The 20,083-nt window shown below is 42.8% G+C and overlaps 1 protein-coding gene across 1 annotated transcript in view; it reads right to left on the bottom strand.

The window, feature by feature from the left end:
• LOC137638804 (probable chitinase 10) overlaps positions 1–20,083 on the bottom strand; it is a 341,653-nt gene that overhangs the window by 261,934 nt on the left and 59,636 nt on the right. Inside the window, exon 4 of the mRNA XM_068371185.1 lies at positions 10,151–10,316. Within this exon, the coding sequence (XP_068227286.1) occupies positions 10,151–10,316 (166 nt within the window). The remainder of the gene's footprint in view (positions 1–10,150; positions 10,317–20,083) is intronic.

The following is a 20,083-nucleotide window of genomic DNA, read 5'->3' as shown; positions in this document are numbered from 1 at the left end:
TGATGGAGTCGTTCTCACAGGAACAGAGAGCCATGCAGGAATCATTCATTAAGCAGCAAAGGACTATAAAGGAGAAGATCGACAGTCTCGGAACAGCCAGGGGCACATCTAAGAAGCCTCTTTGAGTGTACGATCTCCTTAATTGCTCCGAATCCAATCACTGGAGGTACGTGGAGCATATGCCCATGAGGGATGGGAAACTATTTGTTTCCGAGAAGTTGGGAGCCAGACAGAATGAAGACCTCGAGTTTTGGCCTAACTTCTCCGCTTATCCAGAGTGCTATATGAAACTGCGCGACGAAAGTGCGACCCGAGAAGAAACGGTGCCTAAGGATGTCATCGTGTTTGAACACGATAAGGCGCAGGCCATCCTCCTGAAGACCCTGAAGGGAACCGAATGTATAAATTCTAAAGTCTCGGTACTGAGCAAGAAACACACCACCTTTCTGGCACCTTCCTCCATCTCATTTCCCTTTACGGAGGAAGCGTTCGACTCTATCGTCAAAGCTGCCGATGAGGGAAAACCCTGCCCAACTCTGGAAGAATGCAAGCCATTCTCCCTCGCACTGCCTGCCAGTGAAGGAGAGAGGAAGGATGTCCACCTAACCTTCTCTGTCTCCAAAGTAGATCCGGATATCGCAGGACAGCAGTCTAACGAGAACATTCCTTAGTTGCCAGACTATCTTCTGAGGAAGGAACAGCAGTCGAAGGAGAGAAATGCGGCCTATCTCTCTCATCAGAACTGCTTGGAGTAAAGTGCAAGCATACATAATGCCCCAGAAATCTTCCTCTTTCTAGCCAAGTCTCACATGAGTACCCTTGTGAAGGACTTTTACGCTTTTCTCAGGGCGAGGAGAGCTTGCAGAGAGTTCGTCCTGGCTGTAGCAACCATCCGGCATGAACCAAGGAAGTTGATTACCTCGAGCATCTGGGGTACAGACCTCTTCCCAAAGGAACTGGTCCAAGAGGTCATTGCGAGGGCAGCAACGGAGAACAGGAACATTCTCCAAAAATGGGGTATGTCCTCGAAGATGATATCTACTATGGAAGAAGGTCCCCAACCCAAGAACAAGAGGGCAAGGAGACCATGAAGACCTGCCCAAACCCCCACCATGACCATGACCACAATGCCTCAGACCACCTTCCAGATGGTCCCTCAGCAGCTGGTAACTCAGTCGCCGGTATTCAACCCTTACTTTGAGAGGCAGTCGACTTCCTTTCACCCCAGCCAGAAAGGAAGAGGTTCTAAGTGAAGTTCTCCAGGAGGTAACTTCTCCCGGGGCTGAGGAGGACGTGGTTGCAGAGACAAAACCGCAGGAACCCCCCAGCAATGAGGGGTTTCAGATAGGGGGCAGACTCCATCCTTTTCGGGATCGCTGGACCTTCGATCCCTGGGCCCACAACCTAATCGCGAATGGACTCGGGTGGAAATGGAGCAAAATTCCCCTCCGTTTTCCAGAATTCTTCCAACACTCCACCACCTTGTTGGAACAATATATCTCAGAACTCTTGACAACAACTTGTTGCTCAGACTAATGCGAGTGAAGAGATTCTGGCATCTCTGAAACTCATGATGAAGTCGTTCGCACAGGAACAGAAAGCCATGCAGGAATCATTCATTAAGCAGCAAAGGACTATGCAGGAGAAGATCGACTGTCTCGGAACCGCCAGGGGCACATCTAAGAAGCCTCTTAGAGTGTACGATCTCCCTAATTGCTCCGAATCCAATCACTGGAGGTACGTGGAGCATATGCCCATGAGGGATGGAAACTTCGTTTCCGAGAAGTTGGGAGCCAGACAGATTGAAGACCTCGAGTTCTGGCCTAACTTCTCCGCTTATCCCGAGTGCTATGTGAGACTGCGGGACGAAAGTGTGACCGGAGAAGAAACGATCCCTAATGAGGTCATCATGTTTGTACTCGATAAGGCGCAGGCCATCCTTCAGAAGGCCCTGAAGGGAACCGAATATATAAATTCTAAAGTCTCGTTACTGAGCAAGAAACACGCCACCTTTCTTGCTCCTTCCTCCATCTCATTTCCCTTTACGGAGAAAGCGTTCGACTCTGGCGTCAAGGCTACCGACAAGGGAAAACCCTACCCAACTCTGGAAGAATGCAAGCCATTCTCCCTCGCACTGCCTACCAGTGAAAGAGAGGGGAAGGATGTCCACCTAACCTTCTCTGTCTCCAAACTAGACCCAGAGATCGCAGGACAGCAGTTTAACGAAAACCTTCCTAAGTTGCTAGACCATCTTCTGAATAAGGAACAGGAGTCGAAGGAGAGACTTGCGGCCTCTCTCTCTCATCAGAACTGCTTGGAGTAAAGTGCAAACAAACATAATGCCCCAGAAATCTTCCTTTTTCAGGCCAAGTCTCACGTAGGTACCCTTGTAGAGGACTTTTACTCTTTCCTCAGGGCTGAAAGGAAGTTGATTACCTCGAGCATCTAGGGTAGAGACCTCTTCCCACAGGAACTGGTCCAAGAGGTCATTGCGAGGGCAGCAATGGAGAAGGAATCTTCTCCAAAAATGGGGTATGTCCTCGAAGACGAAATCTTCTACGGAAGGAGGTCCCCAAGGAGACTACGAAGTAATGCGCAAACCCCCGCCATGACCATGACCACAATGCCTCAGACCACCTTCCAGATGATCCCTTAGCAGCTGGTAACTGCCGGTAATCAACCCTACCTTTGACAGGCAGTCGACTTCCTTTCGCCCCAGCCAGAAAAGAAGAGGTTCTAAGAGAAGTTCTCCAGGAGGTAACTTCTCTCGGGGCCAAGGAGGACGTCGTCGCGGAGGCAAATCCGCAGGACCCCCCAAGCAATGAGGGGTTCCACGTAGGGGGCAGACTCCATCATTTTCGGGATCGCTGGACCTTCGATCCCTGGGCCCACAGCCTAATCACGAATGGACTCGGGTGGAAATGGAGCAAAATTACCCACCCACCCTGTTTTCCAGAATTCTTCCAACACTCCACCCCCTTGTTGGAAGAATATATCTCAGAACTCTTGACCAAGTTCCAGGGAAGGCTGTTTTGTATTCCCAAGAAACACTCAGACAAACTCAGAGTCATTCTAGACTTGGCTCCACTCAACAAGTTCATCGAGAACAACAAGTTCCGGATGTTTACTTTGCAACACATAAGGACCCTCCTGCCAAAAGGGGCGTTCACAGTCTCAATAGACCTAGCATATGCTTACTGGCATCTCCCAATGAGTCACCTTTTCTCCTCCTACCTAGGATTCAGACTACAGAAGAAGAAGTTCGTCTTCAGAGCAATGCCCTTTGGACTGAACACAGCCCCAAGGATATTCACAAAGCTAACAGACGCAGTCGTCCAACAGCTACGCACCGAAGGTGTTCAAGTGGTAGCTTACTTAGACGACTGGTTGGTATGGGCAGCATCCAAGATTACTTGTCTGCAGGCAGCTCAAACAGTGATCCAGTTTCTGGAAAACTTGGGCTTCAAGATCAACCGCAAGGAGTCTCGTCTCACTCCAGCTCAACAGTTCCAGTGGTTGGGAAGCCAATGGAACTTAAAGTCACACCACCTCTCCATTCCATCCAAGAAGAGGAGAGAGATAGCGGGATCTGTCAAGATATTTCAAGATGACAACGGGAAAGAGTCTTGGGCTCTCTACAGTTTGCAGCAGTGACAGACCCAGTGCTAAAGGCACGTCTAAAAGATGCGTCAGGAATCTGGAGGAAATACGCATCGAACGCTCGAAGAGATCAACTAAGGTTGACCCCGGCCTTCTTGTATGCAATTAAAGCCATGGTCCAAAGCCAAGAGTCTAGCGCAGATAATTTCCCTGCAACCACCAAAACCTTCGGTAGTGATCCATACTGATGCCTCCTTGGAAGGATGGAGAGGTCATTCTCACGACAAGAAGGTGCAAGGGACTTGGTTGCGCCAGTTCAAAACATTTCATATCAACATTTTGGAAGGTATGGTAGTATTCCCGACGTTGAAGAGACTATCTCCTCGCAGATCAACCCACATCAGGTTGGTCCTGGATAACGAGGTGATAGTAAAGTGTCTAAATCGACAAGGCTCGAGATCACCCCACATCAACCATGTGATGTTAGCCATCTTCTACCTGGCGAGGAAGAAGAGATGGCACTTATCAGCAGTTCACCTATAAGGGATCTGCAATGTGACGGTGGACTCTTTACCCAGGCGAAAGCCCATAGAAGCAGAATAGTCCCTAGACGCAGACTCATTCTCCTTCACCTCGGGAAAAGTCACAGAACTGCAGATCGACCTCTTCGCAATGAGCGTCAACAAGAAACTATCTCGTTCCGTAGCCCCTTACCTGGAGCCTCAAGCAGAAGCGATGGATGACAGGTCCCTAGACTGGAACAGGTGGAATTATATTCACCTGTTTCCACCAACCAATCTCCTGCTAAAAGTTCTCGACAAGCTAAGATCCTTCAGAGGGACAGCAGTGGTAGTAGCCCCCAGGTGGCCAAAGAGCAATTGGTTTCCTCTACTCCTGGAGTTGACTCTGAAGCAGTTTCCACTGCCGAATCCAGTGCTATCTCAACTGGTCCAGAAGTCGACAGTCTATGCTTCATCCTCGAGAACCAGCAACCTGCATCTCATGATTTTCTCGCCTTAGCGGCGACCAAAAAGTTCGGAATCTCAAGGGACAAAGTTGACTCCATCGAAAAGTACAAGTTACGTTCTACTAAGAGACAATACAAATCGTCATGGAAGAAATGGGTCACCTTTGTGAAAGAAACGAAATCAACAGATATATCGATAGATTTCTGTCTTGCATTTTTCATACATCACGCACAAGGCCTGGCCTCTACTACAATTACTTCTTGTAAGTCGGCCCTGGTTAGACCACTTCTGTATGTTTTTGAGGTGGACCTCTCTGGTGAAATCTTTAATAAGATTCCGAAAGCATGTGCTTGACTCAAGCCTGCAGCCCCACCAAAGCCCATCACGTGGTCTTTGGACAAAGTCTTACACTATGCTTCGAACCTGGATAATGAGAACTTTACTCTAAAGGATTTAACACAGAAAGTTATTTTTCTGTTCACAATATTCTAAGGGGCTAGAGTTAGTGAAATAGTGGCCTTATCTAGAAATGAAGGCCACATTCAGTTCCTGAACTCAGGAGAGCTGAATTTGTTTCCCGATCCTGCCTTTCTCGCCAAGAATGAGCTACCCACCAAGAGGTGGGGTCCTTGGAGAATCTGCCCATTGAAGGAAGATGCCTCTCTGTACCCGGTAGAGTGTCTTAAGGTCTATCTTCAAAGATCTTTAAACTTCAAAGGAGGCCAGCTCTTCAGAGGCAAAACTTCAGGATCGAACCTATCTTTAAAACAACTGAGAGCGAAGCTCTCCTACTTTCTTCGCAAGCAGATTCTGACAGTACACCCATGGGTCACGATCCAAGAAAAGTTGTTTCTTCGTTGAACTTCTTTCAACATATGGAATTTGAGAGACTCCGCTCGTACACTGGGTGGAAGCCATCCAGGGTCTTCTACAAACATTACGCGAACCAAGTACAAGAGATAAAACATTTTGTGGTGTCGTCTAGTGCTGCGATGAACAGTGGACTAATTTGGGACTTTACAATGCTTTGGGTGCATGGGTATACGTACCCACTTGTGTAGATCACAACTATGGTTGGTTGACACACTGTTCTGAGTAGGTGCATATCTGATCAATACACCAGTGCCGAGTGAACGTTTGCGTTAAGGTGTCTTATGCATTTCCGAACATCTGACTACATCAGATAGATTTGGTTTTCACATCTTCCATTGAGTGGCATTATTTTGATAATGTATTTTGTATATTTTTTTTCCTCCATGAAAAAATGTGTTTTTTGTCTTGTAATGCTGGATCAGATACATACTTTATTGCAACTACATTTTGATAATAAAGTATGTCAGAGTTTTACTAAAACCCCTTTATGGTGTTTAGGTTCTTGAAGTCACAATATTATTTTCTAAAGGAATAACCATGACCTTACATACTTAAGGTAAGTTAATAGGGTACGTTTCAAACTCTTCCCTTTTTGTTTCGATGGGAAATACAAACCTTGAATCCTTATTGTCGACATCGACATTTCCCTGCTGGGGGGCAGGATGCACTAAACCAGATCCAGGTTTGGTAGGCGTGAGAGATCTCTGGATTTTTGCATATAGGTCTAGTAGACCAGATAAGGAAACGTTATTCAAGGTAGAAGGCACATACAAACCCACAGCTAATAATAATTTCAAAACCTTTCTCTAGCATATTTCCATCAGCACGACATGGCCTGAGCCCAAAAAACGGATTTTGATCAAAGTGAAAAATCAATTTTTGGGTGAGGGGCCATGTCGTCCTGATGGAACCCACCCTTTTGCTGAGCGCTCCCATAATTACTTTATCTGTGGCCATTTCCGCTTAGCAGCAAGAATAGGAATGGAGTTGCAGTAGTAGTAGGGAAGGGAATCCACCGGGTACCTAGAACGGCACCCCTTCCTTTTGCTACTCTTCCCCTTTACATCGAAGCGTTAAATCTACTCGGGGTGAAGATTGCCATGTGTTGTATCTAGAATACGTCTCCTGATATTATACGATATCCTTTATTGGATACTCGTGCCAGGAGTTGGAATCCTGGAGACCTTTGGTTTTAATTCTATGGGAGTATCGCTGTAGCAAATATGGCCCTCCCACCCAAAGATGGATTTTTCACTTTGATCAAAATCCGTTTTTATTACATTTTTTTAGCCCTCAAGTGCCCCCAAGAAAATACCTTAATCTGTTATTGTTTCTTTTAACAGGTAATGACAGCAACACCCTACCCGCAGTAGGGAATCAAGTAGAGGTACTAGAATAGGAGTAACATTTCATAATCCTACACTTATTTACATCGCTGGTCAGCCTGGTGAAGACTGGCAAAAGCAGGTACTGTACCTGTGGAAATTATCTGATTGGATGAACTAGGGAGAACCTGTTAGAAATGGGCAGCAAGAGTGATTTGGATTCCCCTCTGCTTTTTAAGGTGATTTAGACTTAAGCTGGTGAACACAGTTTCTAGTTTTTTAACGTGGGTAATTCTTAGGATATTAGTGCAGTGGACACTTCAGTGGAAGAAAACTCCACGCTTGAATATATATTCAGAGATTTTTTTACCAGACTCTGTTCACTCACTGTGTAGATCTTGAACTGTAATGTGGTGGGGTTGTCCATTAAGCTTGACGATTTCTTGTGTCGCCAGCTGGAAACTTTGGAAATGATTGTAGCATAATTTTAGGAAGTTACTATACGGTATTTGATAGGCTATTTAGCCCTTCCCTCTAAGTGTAACACTGAAGATTGTTAGCTTCGTTTTTTTTTTTTATTACAATATTTTTGTCTTTTTGATGTAGAGGTGAGAATGTACAGTCAGGTCCTATATGCAGCCTGCCATTATAATTCTTTTGATCTTCATGCAAGCTAATTCAAATTATATTCAAATTTAGACCAAATATATACACGGTTAGGTGTGCCTTTGTTTATAGTAGTACTGTATATGGAACCTATATGAGTGTCCAGCATGTGAATAGTTCTTGTTTTTGGGGTTATTCAAGTAATTTTTTTATCTTGTTATTTGAGGCTGAAGTGTAAAGGGATACTAGTTTTTATTTACATTAGATTATTAAAATTTGACAAAAAATGTTATTGTCGACCTAGTTATTTGTCTTTTTTTCTTATTAAATCTGTCTCTAATAAGACCTTTATATTTTTTTCCTCCCACACCGTTTGTCCTGTTACCAGCCTAGAAATTTTTTCCCTTTCAATTAGTGTTTAGTACTTACATAACCTGAAATCGGCTTACCTCTGAATAATATTACGCAACTACAGTTCTAGCTGTGTCCCCTTGTCCAGTATAAAATAAAGGGGTGGTGCCCAGTACCCAGTTCTCTTGAACTGTTACCCAGATTTTTGGGTATTCCAACATTTTACCTTTTTGTGTGGTGAACATTGGAGTGTGGTTGGCATTCGGACACTAAGCAGTTTGCAAGCTACATCTCGCCAAAGTCCGCAAACCACTAAAGAATTTTTGGTGCCCAAACCAGGGAACCACTTACATTTAGATATGGCACCGTCAACAACCAAGGATCGAAAGGCTAAAAGGAGGCTTAGTTGGGATGTGGAGAGCCTCGTCACTTCAGGTGGCGGCATTGAACAGTGTGGTGCTGTCACCAGCATGCCACGTTGCCACTGGGGTCACAACCACAGTGACCACCAGCACTCCTTCTATGTCCCGGACTTGGCCAAACGTCAATGGGCTGGCCATTCCTGTAACTAGAGAGGGGCCATTGATTGGAGGTCTTCAGCCCACTCCAGGGTTCTCACCGTTACTTCCCCCTGTACCAGGCTTCTGGGAGTCTCCTGCTTGGAGTGGACCTCTTGCTTCCTTGCCTGTTCCTGCAACTAACCCCTTTAGTCCGCCAGAGACTGCAACCAGTGGACTAGGGGAGCAGTCCTTGGATAACCCAGGCAAAGCCAGTAGGCTAGAAAAGGCTCCAGCAGCGTCGGCTGAGGCAGTTCTTGCCCAGATAAAGGCCATTTCAAAGCAAAGATGCCAAGCCAAGGAAAAGGCCAGACCAGCATTACCTGAAATATTGACCATGTCCCAAGAGTCAACCAGCGAGGATTCTGGTAGCGAGACTTCTGGTGACACTTCCAACTCCTGTCCCATTGTCAGATCTCCACCATCCAGGTCCAATCTCCACCATCCAGGGCCAGTCCCTCCATACAGAACGCCGTCTGTCTGATCTGCTCAAGGTCCCTCAACTCCAGGAAGAACCCCAAGCCTGGAATCTTCCAGCAAGAAATTGGCCAGAGTTTTGCCCGATTCCTGAGGGATTTTGAGGCCTACTGCACGAGTAAGTATACAGTACTTGCCCTAGAAGAACAGCCACAAACCCTACTCGCTGGGCATCCACTGTTGATCAACCCAAGTAGCATCTGCACTGTATTGGATATAAAACTTCAACACAGGGTGAAGATTAATACATGTCTCCATGTACTCCACAAACCAATCTAATAAAATCAGAACAAGCTGAAATCACAAGGAGTTCCAATCCATCTCTTTCAACTTCCAAAGAAGAATGCAAAAAACTTTCCTAATTGTTCTTTTCTCTCAGGAAATATCATTAGAGTAAAGGGGTATGATCAGTTTCATGAACCACCGCGTGCACTTGTCCCAGTAAGAACAATATACAGTATATTAACGTGATTGAGAAAGAAACACTTGCAGGAATCTCTACTGGATTTCCTAAATATAGGGTTCCTTAACCAATGATTCTGTCTGACCAGTAAGAAGGAAGGTTAAAAAAATGATACATATAAAATAGCTGAGAGAGATGAGGTAAAAGGGGCATGCTCGACTTCGGTTATAGCAAAGGATATCACGTAGGAATGAATGAAGAGGAATCCAGTAGTTCAAGAAGGTAATTAGAAAATTAATGCAAAAAATTATATCATACCAGAGGATATCAATCAAACACAATCGTATTTGTTCTATGGAGACAGGCAAACCGATGGGAATTACTGTATACTAATCACCTTACTGCTTAAGTGAATACTACAGTACTTTACCTTTAAAAAAAAAAAGAAAAAAAATTGAGAAAAGAATGCTGTGCAATCCCAAATGACTTTCCTGTAAAGGCCAAAACAGGATATATCATGAAATATTGCCTTAACTACGCTAGGGCTATTTCTACCACCTCAATTTAGTTCCCCAGTTGAACTGCAAGAAGGTTTTAGTTACAAAAATAATTTGCTTCCCTATCGCAGCAGCGTACAGACACAGTTTTGGATGTTCACTATACTGTATCAAGTAAAACATGTATTCAAGTATCCATATGGTGCTGCAACGAGAAAGTAAATTAACTTTGTAAATAACAACTTCTTGTGATTTAATTGAAGAACTAACTTGAGGTGGTAGAAATAGCTGATTAAATCATTTGTTTTTAGTTTTCTTGTTGTGAAACTTGCTAATTGAAGCTCATACCATACAGACATCAGGGAAGATTATTCTAAATAACTGCTATCAATTATAATCATAAAAGAAATAGTATATATACTGTAAATTATATAAATCCTTCATGATCCATGTCATGGGTATAGATTTATGCAAATAATCTGGACTTATTTACCTTTTCTCCAATAGGCCCAGTTTGAGTAGTAACAGACGCTGACAAATTCTCTGCCATTACTGCACTTTGTCGTACCTTCAGCTCTCTGGACATCAGTATCTTCGCTTTGTTTCACTAAAGAGGAGCGTTCAACAGTACACTCAACATATCCCTTCCAGTCACAAGCCTATGATAAAAAGATTTTTTCAATGAATCTGCAAATGGTCTTCAGGGGTTTTTAAACTCCTAAAATGTATAACAATGGCCAAAATGTATTTATCATAAATCACAAAAAAATATTTCATGGTTTAATTATTTCCTTATGATAAGAAACATTGTGATATTACTTGATTTCTTAGCTCACAAAAATACATCAAGTACAGAGAACCATGCTTCATGAATTGCTAGACCTACTAATTTTTTCTTGTTGACTGCTTTAGCTCATTAAATGCAACCCGAACTCATCCATCAAGTGTGTCTCATCAAAAAGACCTCTGCCCAGGTACTCCAGACTTGGGAACCTGCTTAAGGCTCCTGATATCCCTCTAACTAATAAGAGGATTTGACTTGACCATTCTCGAGATAAATTTTTTCTGACTGAGGGTTCAGACTAGAGATTGTTGGAGAACTTGCAAGCTCTATACAGAGACACTACCTTTGCAGAGGTCATTAATGTCACATATTTAATATTAATCATTTTTGTAACCTCTTCATGAAGCTCTAGTTACTGAGAAACAGGATGATGACCAAGAGTTGGCCAATAAAATATTTGAGCTTCCTATTGACAAGTCTGTTGATGCTATTCAAAAGGAGGATGTGATGTTGAGACTAAGGACTGAGGGGCCATGGCACCACCATGGGATAAATTTAACCTAAGGGGCCTCATCATTATTTCCCCATAGAGCAACACTTGAGAAAGTTATATCACATACAGACTGATATTCTTAGGTTGGATACGTATTTTTTGCTATGGAGACCATAGCATAGGATACACCAACCACATTTTCTCTGAAAGCTGCTCCCTGTTTACCCAAAAAAATTCAAAATTTTTGAGTCTTAGGTGATACTAGCAAATACAGTTCTGTACAACTGTTCTCCAATTACATCAACCTGTTCTGATCATGAAAGAAAGGAAACAACTGAACATGCACAGGCCTGTCATATGGCAACTTCCCACCAGTCCTTTCTACAAGACCTTCCAGAGATTAAAGGGTGTGAAGGCACTATAAAGTATAACTGATATGTTTGTAAGAAAAACAGGCTTCATGTTGCAAAAACAGATTCTTACAGAGCTATTCATCATAAAAACTTCAGAGAGGAAAATAATAGTCATCTATTTGCCATGGCCCTTCCCCCAATTTTGGGGGGTAGCCGACATAAAACAAATGAGCAAAAGGGGACCTTTCCTTTCTCCGCTCCTCCCAGCCTGACGATGGATTCAGATGAGTTTGGCTGGTACTGTTAGGGTGACGCAGCCCACCCTCCCCCGTTATCTACCACAGATGAAGTTTAGTACGCTGAATCAACTACTGCTGCTACCTAAGCAGTCACCAAGGTGCCGGAGGAAGCAGCAGAGCCTACCGGAACTGCGTCACAATTACTTGCCATTCATTCCTATTTCTAGCACGCTCTCTTTCCTCTCTCACATCTATCTTCCTATTACCAAGAGCTTTCTTCACTTCATCCATCCACCCAAACCTTGGCCTTCCTCTTGTACTTCTCCCATGAACTCTTGCATTTATCACCTTCTTTAGCAGACAGCCACTTTCCATTCTCTCAACATGGACAAACCACCTCAACACATTCATATCCACTCTAGCTGCTAAATAATTTCCTACATCCGTTCTCACCCTCACTACTTTGTTCCTAACCCTATCTAATCGAGATACACCAGCCATACTCCTCAGACTCTTCATCTCAAACACATTCAATTTCTGTCTCTCTGTCACTTTCATTCCCAAAACTCCACTCTATACATCAAAGTTGGTACAATCACTTTCTCATACAGAACTCTCTTTATATTCATGCCTAATCCTTTATTTTTACCACTCCCTTGACTGTCCCCATCACTTTGCATCCTTACGTACATCTGTATCCACTCCACCATTTGCTGCAACAACAGACCCCAAGTACTTGAACTGATCTATTTCCTCAAGTAACTCTCCATTCAACATGACATTCAACCTTGCACCACCCTCCCTTCTCGTGCATGTCATAACCTTACTCTTACCCACATTAACTCTCAACTTCCTTCTTTCACATACCCTTCCAAACTCTGTCACTAGTTGACCAAGCTTCTCTTCCGAGTTTGCAAACAGTACAGTATCATCCACAAACAACAACTGATTTACCTCCCATTCACGATCACTATCGTCTATCAGTCAATCCTCGATCAAGCACTCCAGCATTCACCTCTCTCACCACTCCATCAACAAACAAGTTGAACAACCACGGCGACATCACACATCCCTGTCTCAGCCCCACTCTCACTGGAAACCAATCGCTCACTTCATTTCCTATCCTAAAACACACTTTACTAAATTTGTAGAAACTTTTCACTGCTTGCAACAACCTTCCACCAATTCCATATAACCTCATCACATTCCACATAGCTTCCCTATTAACTCTATCATACACTTTCTCTAGATTCTTAAACGCAACATACAACTCCTTGCCTTTTGGTAAATATTTCTCACATATCTGCCTAACTGTAAAAATCTGATTCATACATTCCCTACCTCTTCTAAACCCGCCCCCCCCTCCCCTTCTACTTATAAGATTGCATTCTCTGCTTTTTCTTCATTATTTTAATCAGTACTCTACCATACACTTTTCCAATCACACTCAACAAACTAATAACCCTTGAATTACAACACTCATGCACATCTCCCTTACACCTATATAGTGGTACAATACATGCACACACCCAGTCTACTAGCACCATTGACAACGTAAAACACATATTAAACAATCTCACGAACCATTCAAGTACAGTCACACCCCCTTCCTTTAACATCTCAGCTCTCACACCATCCATACCAGGTACTATCCCTACTCTCATTTAATCTAGTGGTCTCCTCACTTCCTCTCTTATAATCTCTCTCTCATTCTCATCTCCCATTACTGGCACCTCAACACCTGCAACAGCAATCATATCTGCCTCCCTATTATCTTCAACATTCAGTAAACTTTCAAAATCTTCCACCCACCTTTCCTTGCCTCCTCTCCCATTAACAACCTTCCATTTCCATCTTTCACTGTCTCTTCAATTCCTTACTCTCTTCACTTCTATCCAGTCAGCCGCCCTCTTTGACTCAGCTACCTTACGTTTTACTTCCACATTTTTCTCTTTATATCTTTCATACCTCTCTACACTATTACTCTGCAGCCATTCTTCAAATTCCCTCTTTTTCTCTTCCATTTATATCTTCACTCCTTCATTCAACCATTCACTACCCTTCATCATGCTGCCTCCAACAATCCTCTTGTCACACACATCACTTACAATCCTAACAGAATTTTCTCTTACTAACTTCCACTACTCTAAATTACCAGTTTCTCTCACTTTCACTCTGTCATGTGCCTGTACCAACCGTGTGTCACACAATCGTACATAGTAACAACCTTTTTCTTTTTGTATATATTATACTTTGTATCTTCGCTCTCCCTTCGCACTCACAGGGACCTGAATAAACATGTCTGTTTTTCTTACCAGTAACTGTTAACAGAAACGGTTGTCTGCAAACAACAACTGATTTACCTCCCATTCATGATCACTATCGTCTATCAGTCAATCTGATCAAGCACTCCACCATTCACCTCTCTCACCACTCCATCAACAAACAAGTTGAACAACCATGGCGACATCACACATCCCTGTCTCAGCCCCACTCTCACTGGAAACCAATCGCTCACTTCATTTCCTATCCTAAAACACGCTTTACTAAATTTGTAGAAACTTTTCACTGCTTGCAACAACCTTCCACCAATTCCATATAACCTCATCATATTCCACATAGCTTCCCTATTAACTCTATCATACGCTTTCTCTAGATCATTAAACGCAACATTCAACTCCTTGCCTTTTGCTAAATATTTCTCGCATATCTGCCTAACTGTAAAAATCTGATTCATACATTCCCTACCTCTTCTAAACAACCCTGTACTTCTAAGATTGCATTCTCTGTTTTTTCTTCATCCTATTAATCAGTACTTTACCCTACACTTTTTCAATCACACTCAACAAACTAATACCCCTTGAATTACTCATGCACATCTCCCGTATCCTTACAGTATATAGTGTTACAATACATGCACACACCCAGGCTACTAGTACCATTGACAACGTAAAACACATATGAAACAATCTCACCAACCATTCAAGTACAGTCACATCCCCTTCCTTTAATATCTCAGCTCTCACACCATCCATACCAGGTGCTTTCCCTACTTTCGTTTAATCTAGTGGTCTCCTCACTTCCTCTCTTGTAATCTCTCATTCTCATCTCCCATTATTGGCACCTCAACACCTGCAACAGCAATTATATCTGCCTCCCTATTATCCTCAACATTCAGTAAACTTTCAAAATATTCCACCCACATTTCCTTGCCTCCTCTCCTATTAACAACCTTCCATTTCCATCTCTCACTGTCTCTTCAATACCTTACTCTCTTCACTTCTTTCCAGTCAGCCGCCCTCTTTGACTCAGCTTCCTTACGTTTTACTTCCACATTTTCTCTTTATATCTTTCATACCTCTCTACACTATTACTCTGCAGCCATTCTTCAAATGCCCTCTTTTTCTCTTCCATTTATATCTTCACTCCTTCATTCAACCATTCACGCCCCTTCATCATGCTGACTCCAACAATACTCTTGTCACACACATCACTTACAATCCCAACAAAGTTTTCTTTTACTAACTTCCACTCCTCTAAATTACCAGTTTCTCTCACTTTCACTCTGTGATATGCCATTTCCAACCTTTCTTTATATTCACTTTTTACCTCAGGCTTAATTAACTCTTCAACCTTCACTACCTCCCTTTTACACAACCCCACTCTATTTCCCGACTCTTTTGCTTCAACTAATTTTCCTTCCACCATTCAATAGTCATAAGGAGACAAATTAAGGGAAAAAATTTAAGATCAGAATTCTATTTTTCATGGAGGGAAAGAAATGTGATAAATTTGGAGATGATTTGTATTTTTCCCTATCTAATACAAACCTGGAGTCATTTATGTGTATATTCTTTTAGCAGCAGCTGGAAGTAGCCATCACACTTTAATTGCGAGGTTGCAACCCTCCCTAACCACTTGAGTGGGTAGGCTGGGGGTGGCTGGGGGTTATCCAGCCGCCTCTTAATATACTCTCATACCAGTGAGAGACCTCACTTTTGATTGCAGGCAGGACTTCTGGGGGGCAGGTGATGGCGGCCCAATTTATATAAAAGGGATTTTGACGTAGGAAAAATCTATTTTTGGGTGAGATAGCCATGTCATCCTGATGGAAAGTTCCTTCTGGCAACTTCTACAGTATAATATTTCTGCGATTGATATTACAAGAGAATTACCGTTAGGTTCCAACCCTGGAAACGACTATCCGAAGATATTGTGTAAAATCAGGGACGTATCCTAATATAACCAAAGATATCTGCACCCCAAACAGACCTTACCCAGTCTAATCCACTAAGGGGAAGGAAAGATAAGGAACCTTCACACATCCTATCACCTTTGAGTGCCCCTATACGTTCCTACCTCTCATTCCACGTCGCAGCTGAGCTACTGTGAAACAGAAGCCTCCAACGAGCAAAAGGGCGGGGCAAAGTAGGATGTAACGGGTGGGCCATCAGGACGATATGGCTATCTCATCCAAAAATAGATTTTACCTACGTCAAAATCCCTCTTTTGGGCTCGAGCCATCTCTTCCTGATGGAAGTGTACCAGAGAATTATTTATACTCAGTGTGAGGCTTCTCCATGGAAAAAGCTTGCCATAAATGGGGGCTCATCACTTATATGATGAAGTATAATCATAAATTTCTACCTTAAAAAGAATCCAAAATGAACTTGATTTGGTAAATATGGTAGTGTTTTTAGAGGAAGGATCTATGACCCTCTAACCACCATCCCTGAGGTGATGAACACTCTCTGTATCATAAAACACTTATTACCAATATCATGAGCATAGAGAGTAATCATTGAAGAACTAATACTCATTGTTAAATAGATTCTTAAAGTGCAGCGTTGGTAGAAATTGACTATTGTATGCTAAGTTTAATTCTACTAGGAATTAAGTCTAGCAATAAAATCACCCAACATTATATCATTCTCATTAGACCATCTATTTGAGCAAATTTTCATACAGTATATATGAACAGCATTGTGATCTACCAATGTACCCCAATATATATTCCCGATAAAATTCTTTACTTAAGTAATCATGAGGGGAGACAAGATAATAAATCCACGAACTCCTGAAGAAGGAGATTTTAAGATAAAGAATATTGTTGTAATTATATGGCTAAATGTAAAATACAGTGTCAAACCCAACCAAAGAAACTGAATTATATTAAACTAAGTTCTAATAGAGAAATAGTATGCTCGCTTAGGTACACTTATAAGATTCAAAGAAACCAATTTGGATCCTGAATTTTAAAATATTTGAAATTGTTTAATGTAGACCATGAAGCAAAAACCGACAGTTTACTTATTAAAGTAAATAAGCTGGAAGAATCCCCAAGGACGCACTTGAGGGCTACGTCGTTGCAGCGGGTTTTATAACATCACCTGCTGCCACCACAAAATGACGAACTTCATCCAATTGCTTCATATAATGCTTGAAGAACACACTGGTGGACTTCCAACCAGGATAAGCTTGTAAAGCTTCAAATGACATATACAGAAAGGAATTCAGAGATGATTCTATTTTTCTAGGATCATGACCCAACAGCATGCTAGCGGGGTCTGCTCTTCGAAGGAAATAAACTGATATTGCTCTCAGTTGTTTCAAAGACAACTCTGAACCGACCGTCTCACCTCCAAAGAATTGGCCTGTTTTAACCTTTTTTGTCCTGTCCAGATATGTCTTTAAACGCTGTACTGGACACAAGGTGAGATCACTTCCGATGGGAACCATTTTTCAGGTTTCCCAATGTTTAGATGGTAGCCTATCTTAGCTAAAAGGGTAGGATCAGGGTATAAATTAACTTCACCATTATCTGTAAATTCTATGTGACCCTCATGTCTAGAGAGAGCCATAACTCCATTAATCAGAGCACTAGAAGCCATAGAAAAATCACTCTTCGAGATAAAATTCGGAAAGACATTGTTTGATCATCAATTTTCGAAGCTAGTTATAAAACACTATCCAATACCCAGGAGACCAGCCTCGGCAGGACTGCTGGCCTCAACCTGGCACAAACTTTCGGAATTGTGGGAAAGAGGACAGAGTTAAAATCTATGTCAAAAGCATATAAAATGGGTCCAGGTAGGGCCGACTTGCATGACGCAATCATGGAGGATGCTAAATCTGTCGCATGTAAGACGATCAGAAAGCCTAAACAAAAATCCATAGATTAAGAAGAAGGATTTTAATCTTCTACATATCGAACCCAATTCTTCCACGAAGTTTCATACCGATTCAAAGTAGTGGAAGTTCCATAATTTTCCACAAATTCTTATTTGTCCCGTTGAATTTGAATTGAAAAAATCATGAGATGAAGGACATTCGGTTATTAAGATGAAGCGAAGACAGTTGTCCTCTGTACTTCTTAAGACAGGCCCGGGCTGGGTAGAGGTACCAGCCTGGAGTTCATCATGTCAACAAAGGATACCAGTTGCTCGTCGGCCAAAGAGGAGCAACCAGGGCTGCTGTCCACCTGAACGAACAGAACTCGTCTAACACCTTCAAGAGAAGATTGAAGGGTAGGAATACGTTAATCTTCTCCCAATGATTATAATTCATGAATAACACATCCATGCCTATCACCTTTAGATCTGCATATGGTGCCACATAATTGCTAAGCGTCTTGTTAAGACTCGTTGCAAACAGGTCCACTTGAAGACCTGGGACTACCTCCTGCATGAAAGAGAATGATTCATCAAGAAACCCTTCTGTCTCCAGTGGATGTGTTCGAGATAGAGAGTCTGCCATCTCATTCCAGATTCCATGAGGTGAGATGCAGACAGAGCTCCCCTCCTCTATGCCAATGAAAAAATGGCAATCAGTACATGGTTTAATTGGGGAGATCTTGACCCTTGCCTGTCGATGCAATGAACCATTACTCTGCTGTCCAATACAAGACGGAAATGAATGTTGTTTTGTAGATATAGAGTTTGCAGGGGTAAGAAGACTGCCATGGTCTCCCGAATATTGAAGTGGAATTGCCTGAAACTCTGGAACCAACGACCTTGCACTTCCTTGAGAGGAGCATGACCCCCCAACCATCTAGTGAGGCGTCCGTAGGTAGAAACACTGTAGGAGGAAGAAAGTGCAACGGAACTGTCTTGAAATACTCCTGGCATGTGACCACTAACGGAGTTGCCATCAAAGGAACCCCGGGGTCATCTTCTGATGATCGCGGGGAGCTGTGGAAGCTCCTTTCTTTTAAACCCTGCTTGCATCTTTTAGTCTGACCCTGAAGAGAGGGTTTGTTATAGAAACGTACAGAAATGAGCCCGGAACCCTTTCCTGACAACGTCTGGTGGTCTTTCTCAAGTAGATGAAAGACCAAACTGACCGGGCTATTACCTTCCTCTTGGCAGCAGGAATAGAGAGGGTATGAGTCGTTAGATTCCAACGAATCCCTAACCACGGGAAATTCGAGTTCTGCCTTGACTTGTGGAAGCTTATTTGGAATCCAAGATATTGGAGGAATCTTGCCCCGTGATATGTTGCTTCAGTGCATTCCCTTGCTGAGGGAGCTCGAATGGCATATCTCTGAATATATAAGCCTTCCTCTCTGGCCTGGAATCAAGGTAGAGGGAGAAGCGTTGACCTATCGGAAGATGCTAATAAGCGTCAGTAAGGTCTATAGAAACGATGTAAACCCCCGAGGTAGTAAGGTCCTTATCTGCGAAATGGTCAGCCTCCAGAACTTGTCGCAAAAAACGAATAGAATTAGATGGGACAAGTTGCAAATAGTTCGAGAAATTATTGAAACTTTCTTTGCCTCGAAACTTCATAGGTTTCGTGGAACGCATAACTCTTCCCAAAAGGTCCTGCACATATTGTACCAGATGTAGTGTTAATTTCTGGAAAAATCTCTTGATCCTTGGGGTTTGTCTCTTCCATTGGCAGCCTAAACCGCTGGAATTCACGCGCTGTGTCCAAGGACTGAATAGCCATCTGTCCTTGAACCATAACAGCCTTCCCCCTACTGGAGTACCCTCATTACTAGGTTGAGGAAGTTTGCCCTTAGTTCCCCTGTTACTTTGGAGACCCCGACTCCCTGGCCTACAACCTTCGATGGTCAGACCTCTACCCCCTCTTTCAGTCTTGGGGGACGAGAGGACGAAGTCCCTTGTTCAAATCCAGGATTGAATGTTGGGGACCGTGAAGTCACTGGGTGAGGAACAGTGAAAAGATCCTGCACTACTTGAAGCAGAGATGAAGGGCCTCTTATGTTATGTTAAGGACCAACCTCAGGAATAATTTCCCTTTTATGAGATCTTCCTCATCTCCGGAAAAGACTCATGTTCTGCTGCCGCTTTATCCAAGATCTCCTAACTAAATTCTGTGGAAAAAGATCTTTACCCCAATACAAGCGTCAATAAGATGCTTCGGTTCAAGACGAATGATCGCGGAAGCTAAGACCTGCTTCCTGCAACCTCTACGAGCCTGAAAAAAGTTAAAAAGATCCTTCATAAAAGTAGCCATGTGCATCTTGGCCAAAAGCAAAAAGACAGGGGCATCAACAGATTACCCATCCTTATTTCTACAAAGCATTGAAGAG

Source organism: Palaemon carinicauda, chromosome 3, assembly GCF_036898095.1.
Source record: "Palaemon carinicauda isolate YSFRI2023 chromosome 3, ASM3689809v2, whole genome shotgun sequence".
In the NCBI taxonomy this organism is placed as follows: domain Eukaryota; kingdom Metazoa; phylum Arthropoda; class Malacostraca; order Decapoda; family Palaemonidae; genus Palaemon; species Palaemon carinicauda.
Note: the sequence above shows the minus strand (reverse complement) of the source record. Positions and strands in the feature narration are given on the sequence as shown.